At 43.2% G+C, this 10,276-nt stretch overlaps 1 protein-coding gene across 2 annotated transcripts; it reads right to left on the bottom strand.

Moving 5' to 3' along the window:
* Nucleotides 1-486: 486 nt before the first annotated feature.
* Nucleotides 487-9,766, bottom strand: LOC124028878 (charged multivesicular body protein 6-like). 2 transcript variants are annotated; one of them, XM_046340791.1, is made up of 8 exons: nucleotides 9,529-9,766; nucleotides 8,978-9,087; nucleotides 7,118-7,205; nucleotides 5,362-5,448; nucleotides 3,806-3,871; nucleotides 3,576-3,656; nucleotides 2,961-3,042; nucleotides 487-2,278 (listed from the first exon to the last, which is right to left on the bottom strand). In XM_046340791.1, exons 1-8 carry the CDS (start codon nucleotides 9,592-9,594, stop codon nucleotides 2,229-2,231), a joined length of 630 nt encoding a protein of 209 aa, XP_046196747.1. In that variant the 5' UTR covers nucleotides 9,595-9,766; the 3' UTR covers nucleotides 487-2,228. The 2 variants fall into 2 exon arrangements, with proteins under 2 accessions (XP_046196747.1, XP_046196748.1); XM_046340792.1 differs by having other exon boundaries at nucleotides 2,967-3,042; nucleotides 9,529-9,765.
* Nucleotides 9,767-10,276: the final 510 nt, after the last annotated feature.

Below are 10,276 nucleotides of genomic sequence, written 5' to 3'. Positions count from 1 at the left end.
GATGTACTAGCTCCATCCACAGCTACTGTTGATGTTGTTGTTGTTGAGTTAGTAGCAACAGTTGGACTAGCTACATCCACAGCTACTGTTATTGAGTCAGTTGGACTAGCTTCATCCATAGCTACTGTTGATGTTGTTGTTGAGTTAGTTGTACTAGCTCCATCCATAGCTACTGTTGATGCTGTTGAGTTAGTTGGACTAGCTCCATCCATAGCTACTGTTGATGTTGTTGAGTTAGTTGGACTAGCTCCATCCATAGCTACTGTTGATGTTGTTGAGTTAGTTGGATTAGCTCCATCCATAGCTACTGTTGATGTTGTTGAGTTAGTTGGACTAGCTCCATCCATAGCTACTGTTGATGTTGTTGTTGAGTTAGTTGGACTAGCTCCATCCATAGCTACTGTTGCTGCTGTTGTTGTTATTGAGTCAGTTGGAGTAGCTCCATCCACAGCTACTGTTGATATTGTTGTTGAGTCAGTTGGACTAGCTACATCCACAGCTACTGTTATTGAGTCAGTTGGACTAGCTCCATCCACAGCTACTGTTGATATTGTTGTTGAGTCAGTTGGACTAGCTCCATCCACAGCTACTGTTGATATTGTTGTTGTTGAGTCAGTTGGATTAACTCCATCCACAGCTACTGTTATTGAGTCAGTTGGACTAACTCCATCCACAGCTGCTACTGTTATTGAGTCAGTTGGACTAGCTCCATCCACAGCTGCTACTGTTATTGAGTCAGTTGGACTAGCTCCATCCACAGCTACTGTTGATATTGTTGTTGTTATTGAGTCAGTTGGACTAGCTCCATCCATAGCTACTGTTGCTACTGTTGTTGTTATTGAGTCAGTTGGACTAGCTCCATCCATATCTACTGTTGCTACTGTTGTTGTTATCGAGTCAGTTGAACTAGCTCCATCCATAGCTACTGTTGTTGTTGAGTCAGTTGGACTAACTCCATCCACAGCTACAATTGTGATTATTGAGTCAGTTGGACTAGCTCCATCCACAGCTACTGTTGATATTGTTGTTGTTGAGTCAGTTGGACTAACTCCATTCACAGCTACTGTTGATGTTGAGTCAGTTGGACTAGCTCCATCCACAGCTACTGTTGTTGTTATTGAGTCAGTTGGACTAGCTCCATCCATATCTACTGTTGCTACTGTTGTTGTTATCGAGTCAGTTGAACTAGCTCCATCCATAGCTACTGTTGTTGTTGAGTCAGTTGGACTAACTCCATCCACAGCTACAATTGTGATTATTGAGTCAGTTGGACTAGCTCCATCCACAGCTACTGTTGATATTGTTGTTGTTGAGTCAGTTGGACTACCTCCATTCACAGCTACTGTTGATGTTGAGTCAGTTGGACTAGCTCCATCCACAGCTACTGTTGTTGTTATTGAGTCAGTTGGACTAGCTACATCCACAGCTACTGTTGATATTGTTGTTGTTGAGTCAGTTGGACTAGCTCCATCCACAGCTACTGTTGTTGTTGTTGAGTCAGTTGGACTAACTCCATCCGCAGCTACTGTTGATATTGTTGTTGTTGAGTCAGTTGGACTAACTCCAGCCACAGCTACTGTTGTTGAGTCGGTTGGACTAACTTCATCCACAGCCACTGTTATTGAGTCAGTTGGACTAACTCCATCCACAGCTACTGTTGTTGTTGTTGAGTCGGTTGGACTAACTCCATCCACAGCTACTGTTGTTGTTGTTGAGTCAGTTGGACTAACTCCATCCACAGCTACTGTTGTTGTTGTTGAGTCAGTTGGACTAACTCCATCCACAGCTACTGTTGTTGTTGTTGAGTCAGTTGGACTAACTCCATCCACAGCTACTGTTGTTGTTGTTGAGTCAGTTGGACTAACTCCATCCACAGCTGCTACTGTTATTGAGTCAGTTGGACTAACTCCATCCACAGCTGCTACTGTTATTGAGTCAGTTGGACTAGCTCCATCCACAGCTACTGTTGTTGTTGTTGAGTCAGTTGGACTAACTCCATCCACAGCTGCTACTGTTATTGAGTCAGTTGGACTAACTCCATCCACAGCTGCTACTGTTATTGAGTCAGTTGGATTAACTCCATCCACAGCCACTGTTGTTGGGTCAGTTGGACTAACTCCATCCACAGCCACTGTTATTGAGTCAGTTGGACTAACTCCATCCACAGCCACTGTTATTGAGTCAGTTGGACTAGCTCCAGCTACTGTTGTTATTGTTGAGTCTTGTCTCTACGCTGCCAGCATCTCTCTGTTCTCCTTGTTCCTTGCTGGTCTTCTCTCTTGAGAACAAAGAAACCATGGTCAGGGACTGTATCTACAAGCATAGAAGCACAAGCATTTCACTACACTCGCACTAACATCTGCTAACCATGTGTATGTGACAAATAAAATTTTATTTGATTTTTGTCTCAGAGTAAGAGTGCTGATCTAGGATCAGGTCACTCTGTCCATATGATCCTATTAATAAATTACCTAAAAAGGCCAAACTGTTCCTAGATCAGCTTTTACTGTGAGACTGTCAATACTTACCACCACAATGATTGAGGTAATGTAACAGGGTAGACAGTACTACTACCATCATAATGATTGAGGTAATGTAACAGGGTGAAGACAGTACTACTACTACCATCATAATGATTGAGGTAATGTAACAGGGTGAAGACAGTACTACTACTACCATCATAATGATTGAGGTAATGTAACAGGGTAAAGACAGTACTACTACCACCATAATCATTGAGGTAATGTAACAGGGTAGACAGTACTACTACTACTACCATAATGATTGAGGTAATGTAACAGGGTAGACAGTACTACTACTACCATCATAATGATTGAGGTAATGTAACAGGGTAGACAGTACTACTACTACTACCATAATGATTGAGGTAATGTAACAGGGTAGACAGTACTACTACTACTACCATAATGATTGAGGTAATGTAACAGCGTAGACAGTACCGTTACCTGGCTCTGTCTCAGCTGGTTCTGGGACCTCTGGTAGTGGCTCAGTGGGGACCTCTGGAAGTTCTACATCTTCTCCCTGCAGCAGTAGAGGGAGACAACAGTTACACAGGTTAAACAGGACTTCATCAGGTCAACCAGTTAAGTGCAATTAACTACCAGGTGGAAAATAAAACCAGAAGTGTTTTGGTCCTCCATGGCAGGTGTTGTTTCACCACCCTCTTCCTCTTCCTCCTGGTATTATACCCAGAGGAGACTGATGTAGCTCAGTATGATACACACCTGAGTGATAGCCTCCAGCTCAGATAACAGCCAGAGGAGACTGATGTAGCTCAGTATGATACACACCTGAGTGATAGTCTCCAGCTCAGATAACAGCCAGAGGAGACTGATGTAGATCAGTATGATACACACCTGAGTGATAGTCTCCAGCTCAGATAACAGCCAGAGGAGACTGATGTAGATCAGTATGATACACACCTGAGTGATAGTCTCCAGCTCAGATAACAGCCAGAGGAGACTGATGTAGATCAGTATGATACACACCTGAGTGATAGTCTCCAGCTCAGATAACAGCCAGAGGAGACTGATGTAGATCAGTATGATACACACCTGAGTGATAGTCTCCAGCTCAGATAGCACAGCATCCTCATCCTCCTGAGTCAGGGAGCCTGACAGCAGCTCATCTATTTGCTGTAGGATCAACCAGAGCAGAGCATGTCAGCCGGGCAGCAACACACACTACACTGAAGACTGAAGTACTTGGGATGGATTAAGAGTTAGGACTGTAAAAAGGGGTATATCAAATTGATTGATGATACCATGGGAACAGAGAAACTCACCCTCTGGTACTCTATAGCATCCTGGGTCTCATCCATGATCCTCTCCACGTCCTCTAGTGACATGGCCTGAGAGGACGAGACAGGGACAATGTCAAGTTAGGAGCAGAAAGTCTTCTAGTTTACTTATTCTCTGTGTCTCTATGTGTGTGTGTGAGAGAGAGATTAAACATTGTCTCTCTTAAAGAGAATAATTCTGGCCAGACAGCCAGACAGCCAGCCAGCCAGACAGAGTAACCCAGGATACGGAGCAGCAGTCACACCACTAGGCTCGCTGTAGTCAGGGATTTGGAACCTAATCCTTTAATCTTCAAACAATGTGCACAGTGACGCTAGCTAACATACCGTCTGTTTTTCTGGGGTGTAGATCACATAAAAGGTTAAACAATGTGCACAGTGATGCTAGCTAACACACCGTCTGTTTTTCTGGGGTGTAGATCATATAAAAGGTTAAACAATGTGCACAGTGATGCTAGCTAACACACCGTCTGTTTTTCTGGGGTGCAGATCACATAAAAGGTTAAACAATGTGCACAGTGACGCTAGCTAACACACCGTCTGTTTTTCTGGGTTGCAGATCACATAAAAGGTTAAACAATGTGCACAGTGACGCTAGCTAACACACCGTCTGTTTTTCTGGGTTGCAGATCACATAAAAGGTTAAACAATGTGCACAGTGACGCTAGCTAACACCCAGTCTGTTTTTCTGGGTTGCAGATCACATAAAAGGTTAAACAATGTGCACAGTGATGCTAGCTAACACACAGTCTGTTTTTCTGGGTTGCAGATCACATAAAAGGTTAAACAATGTGCACAGTGACGCTAGCTAACACACAGTCTGTTTTTCTGGGTTGCAGATCACATAAAAGGTTAAACAATGTGCACAGTGATGCTAGCTAACACACCGTCTGTTTTTCTGGGGTGTAGATCACATAAAAGGTTAAACAATGTGCACAGTGATGCTAGCTAACACACCGTCTGTTTTTCTGGGGTGTAGATCACATAAAGGTTCAACAATGTGCACAGTGACGCTAGCTAACACACCGTCTGTTTTTCTGGGGTGTAGATCACATAAAAGGTTAAACAATGTGCACAGTGATGCTAGCTAACACACCGTCTGTTTTTCTGGGGTGTAGATCACATAAAAGGTTAAACAATGTGCACAGTGATGCTAGCTAACACACCGTCTGTTTTTCTGGGGTGTAGATCACATAAAAGGTTAAACAATGTGCACAGTGATGCTAGCTAACACACCGTCTGTTTTTCTGGGGTGTAGATCACATAAAAGGTTAAACAATGTGCACAGTGATGCTAGCTAACACACCGTCTGTTTTTCTGGGGTGTAGATCACATAAAAGGTTACATGCCAGTGGAAGGTTTATTTATTAACACTTAGGACACTGAGCTGAATGTCTTACTCCTGTGTGAGTGTGTGAGCATGCCTAACCACACGTGACTGTGAATGTGTGCTTAGTCTGTCATGTGACTCACTTGTATTCTGAGGAAGAGCAGATTCCCCCCATAGAAAAACCTGGACTAAGAAGCGAACCATAACCTACCTCATGCATACTCTTCAGGCAGTCATTTCCAACCTTAAGCCCCTCAATGACTTTCATCTCGATCTGGACAAACTCAATGTCTTGAACCTGTGAAAACATTTACACTACATGTTAAGATAGAAGAACCCAGCACTGAACCCGTAAAAACACATCAGTATGTTAATATAGGAGAACCCAGCACTGAACCTGTAAAAACACATCAGTATGTTAAGATAGGAGAACCCAGCACTGAACCTGTAAAAACACATCAGTATGTTAAGATAGGAGAACCCAGCACTGAACCTGTAAAAACACATCAGTATGTTAAGATAGAAGAACCCAGCACTGAACCTGTAAAAACACATCAGTATGTTAAGATAGGAGAACCCAGCACTGAACCTGTAAAAACACATCAGTATGTTAAGATAGGAGAACCCAGCACTGAACCTGTAAAAACACATCAGTATGTTAATATAGGAGAACCCAGCACTGAACCTGTAAAAACACATCAGTATGTTAAGATAGGAGAACCCAGCACTGAACCTGTAAAAACACATCAGTATGTTAAGATAGGAAAACCCAGCACTGAACCTGTAAAAACACATCAGTATGTTAAGATAGGAGAACCCAGCACTGAACCTGTAAAAACACATCAGTATGTTAATATAGGAGAACCCAGCACTGAACCTGTAAAAACACATCAGTATGTTAAGATAGGAGAACCCAGCACTGAACCTGTAAAAACACATCAGTATGTTAAGATAGGAGAACCCAGCACTGAACCTGTAAAAACACATCAGTATGTTAAGATAGGAGAACCCAGCACTGAACCTGTAAAAACACATCAGTATGTTAAGATAGGAGAACCCAGCACTGAACCTGTAAAAACACATCAGTATGTTAAGATAGGAGAACCCAGCACTGAACCTGTAAAAACACATCAGTATGTTAATATAGGAGAACCCAGCACTGAACCTGTAAAAACACATCAGTATGTTAAGATAGGAGAACCCAGCACTGAACCTGTAAAAACACATCAGTATGTTAAGATAGGAGAACCCAGCACTGAACCTGTAAAAACACATCAGTATGTTAATATAGGAGAACCCAGCACTGAACCTGTAAAAACACATCAGTATGTTAAGATAGGAGAACCCAGCACTGAACCTGTAAAAACACATCAGTATGTTAAGATAGGAGAACCCAGCACTGAACCTGTAAAAACACATCAGTATGTTAAGATAGGAGAACCCAGCACTGAACCTGTAAAAACACATCAGTATGTTAAGATAGGAGAACCCAGCACTGAACCTGTAAAAACACATCAGTATGTTAAGATAGGAGAACCCAGCACTGAACCTGTAAAAACACATCAGTATGTTAAGATAGGAGAACCCAGCACTGAACCTGTAAAAACACATCAGTATGTTAAGATAGGAGAACCCAGCACTGAACCTGTAAAAACACATCAGTATGTTAAGATAGGAGAACCCAGCACTGAACCCGTAAAAACACATCAGTATGTTAAGATAGGAGAACCCAGCACTGAACCCGTAAAAACACATCAGTATGTTAAGATAGGAGAACCCAGCACTGAACCCGTAAAAACACATCAGTAAGTGAAGTAAAATAGCGTTCACCATACAGAACATCCAAGATATACCCAGCCAGGAAACCTTTTAGAAGAGAGGTTGGCTGTGCAAAACATTACATCAATGTAATTACATTCTATAAAAGTCAATGAAACCATAGGACCCAAGAAGAGCCTCAGCCTCACCATGCGTTCCAGGTTTGATATCTGGTTCTCAGTCTTGTCTAGCAGTTGATCTTGATAACGCTTCTTCTTGAGAAGAACCAGTGCCTTCCTACGGAGTGGAAGAACAACACACTGCACAATAAACCAAGTCCTAACATAACAAGTGTTTATTTTGCTTATCATAAAGTCATGCATTGATCAGGTTCAGTCAGTCCACAATTCAGTCCACAAATGGTGCTTGCCTACGGAGCTGTGAGGGGAACGGCACCTCAGTACCTCCAGGCTCTGATCAGGCCCTACACCCAAATAAGGGCACTGCGTTCATCCACCTCTGGCCTGCTCGCCTCCCTACCACTGAGGAAGTACAGTTCCCGCTCAGCTCAGTCAAAACTGTTCGCTGCTCTGGCTCCCCAATGGTGGAACAAACTCCCTCATGACGCCAGGACAGCGGAGTCAATCACCACCTTCCGGAGACACCTGAAACCCCACCTCTTTAAGGAATACCTAGGATAGGATAAAGTAATCCTTCTCACCCCCCTTAAAATATTTAGATGCACTATTGTAAAGTGGTTGTTCCACTGGATGTCATAAGGTGAATGCACCAATTTGTAAGTCGCTCTGGATAAGAGCGTCTGCTAAATGACTTAAATGTAAATGTAAATGTAATTCAACAGTTAGATTCTGGTGATATGCATGCATTGATGATTTGACTAGACTTGATATATCTTAGTCCCAGCTGTTTGCTAGTGTAATGGGACATCTAAGATGAATAACAGTCATATGCAGTTAAGTGGTTAACACAATGTATTCTACTTTTCCATTCTGTAATACACAGGATTGTATTTGTGCAAGGTTGAATGTTATGGCCAGTTCTATGTGCTGATAGTGTGGGAGTCAGTTCTACGTGCTGATAGTGTGGGAGCCAGTCTAAAGGTGCCAGTTCTACATGCTGATAGTGTGGGAGCCAGTTATACGTGCTGATAGTGTGGGAGCCAGTCTAAAGGTGCCAGTTCTACATGCTGATAGTGTGGGAGCCAGTTTAAAGGTGCCAGTTCTACGTGCTGATAGTGTGGGAGCCAGTCTAAAGGTGCCAGTCCTACGTGCTGATAGTGTGGGAGCCAGTTATACATGCTGATAGTGTGGGAGCCAGTTCTACGTGCTGATAGCGTGGGAGCCAGTTCTACGTGCTGATAGTGTGGGAGCCAGTTCTACGTGCTGATAGTATTGGAGCCAGTCGAAAGGTGCCAGTTCTATGTGCTGATAGTGTGGGAGCCAGTTCTACGTGCTGATAGTGTTGGAGCCAGTTCTACGTGCTGATAGTGTTGGAGCCAGCCGAAAGGTGCCAGTTCTATGTGCTGATAGTGTGGGAGCCAGTTCTACGTGCTGATAGTGTTGGAGCCAATCGAAAGGTGCCAGTTCTACGTGCTGATAGTAGGGGAGCCAGTTCTACGTGCTGATAGTAGGGGAGCCAGTTCTACGTGCTGATAGTAGGGGAGCCAGTTCTACGTGCTGATAGTAGGGGAGCCAGTTCTGCGTGCTGATAGTGTGGGAGCCAGTCTAAAGGTGCCAGTTCTGAGGACACTGGTTATTATTGTTGTATCTGCAGACTGTGTGACTCACTGCCTTGTCTTTGGTCATGTGTTTAGAGAACATATGTGATTAGAAATGGATGTAAGAGCTCAGAAACGGCTCGTTATTTTGCTCTGCTTCTGTGCTGGAGGCGTCTCCCTGTTGCAACGTGTACTAATCCACTGACTTCAACAACCGTGCCGGTCTTCATTTAACCTGGAAACACCCCCATTACAACGAGACAGAACAAACACATCTGGGACCTGGCTACAGCCTAGATGATGCCTGAACAGGTGAAGTATCCAGTCTCACTCTTTCTTTCCATCCTTCAGCAGCTGCTTGGCCAGACTCCTCTCCTTCTCCAGCTGTAGGGTGACTCTCTTCTGGTAGTGCTTCAGTTTATCTCTCTGCTGTTTCAGTTGCTGGAGAGTTGAACATACACAACGGGATAACCAGACACCGTTTCAATACACTCTTTTCTGAACATTGTTTACCATGTAGATAGCTAGTTACCTACAATAGAATTCTGCCATGAAAATAGTTAGCTGGCTACAGTCCCTAGCTAGTTAGCTATAAATACCTGTCACACCCTGTCATTTGCAGGCTCAGACACTGCTGATGCGATCACAACTGGCTAATCTAATTTAGTTAGCTACTGTTGATCACTTTGAGACGTCTCGTCATCGTTTTAACAACTGTGACTGTCCCATGATCGCGCCTGGGTGTTGATAACTAGCTAACGTCAGCTAGCAGGCAATTGTTACCAAGTTAGTGTGTAGATCAGACAGCTAGCTAACGTTAATCCAGGCCAGCAAACTAGCTAGCATCTCTACTATTGAAACAGGCTAGCAACAACAACTGACCAGAATCGCTCGGTCTTGTTCTGTAACTCGAGAAGGGCGACTCTTTCTCCCGAAAACGTTTCCCATAACGTAGCCACATCCCCGCCACGATCCTCTACTTCGATACAAAAGCTATTTTTTCTTGGCGGAACATGTTTTTGTCATTATGCTTACAAGTCGTTGTTCTTAACTAACACATTCAGGTAACATAATTCAAAGCCACATCCTGTCCGGGTTTAGTACGGCATCCGGGATTGGTCCATTTATTCCAATGACGTCTGTAAACCCTGGATTGCGCATGCTATGTATCGGCCAATGAGAGCCTTTGAAACCACCTGTTGGCTATATTGTCACTCCCCAGTGGTGCAACCGATCAACCACCAATCGCTCCATTAAAAAGGTGGAAAAACCTTACATGGGAGCAGTCCTCCATAGGAATTAATATAATTGTACAGTATTTCAATTAAATATTTCAAGGACAAAATTACAGGTATTTAAGTATTTGTTTGTTGTAGTGGGGACACTTTCAAACTCTTATGTGTGTGAGTGCCTTAAAATATAGAATGCCGAGTGCCTTAACATCTATAATGCTGTGATCCTTACAATCTATAATGCTGTGATCCTTACAATCTATAATGCTGTGATCCTTACAATCTATAATGCTGTGATCCTTACAATCTATAATGCTGTGTACCTTACACTCTATAATGCTGTGATCCTTACAAACTATAATCCTGTGATCCTTACAATCTATAATGCTGTGATCCTT

The sequence above is a fragment of the Oncorhynchus gorbuscha genome, unplaced genomic scaffold (genome assembly GCF_021184085.1).
Source record: "Oncorhynchus gorbuscha isolate QuinsamMale2020 ecotype Even-year unplaced genomic scaffold, OgorEven_v1.0 Un_scaffold_4942, whole genome shotgun sequence".
In the NCBI taxonomy this organism is placed as follows: domain Eukaryota; kingdom Metazoa; phylum Chordata; class Actinopteri; order Salmoniformes; family Salmonidae; genus Oncorhynchus; species Oncorhynchus gorbuscha.
This window is presented reverse-complemented; position numbering and strand designations above follow the sequence as displayed.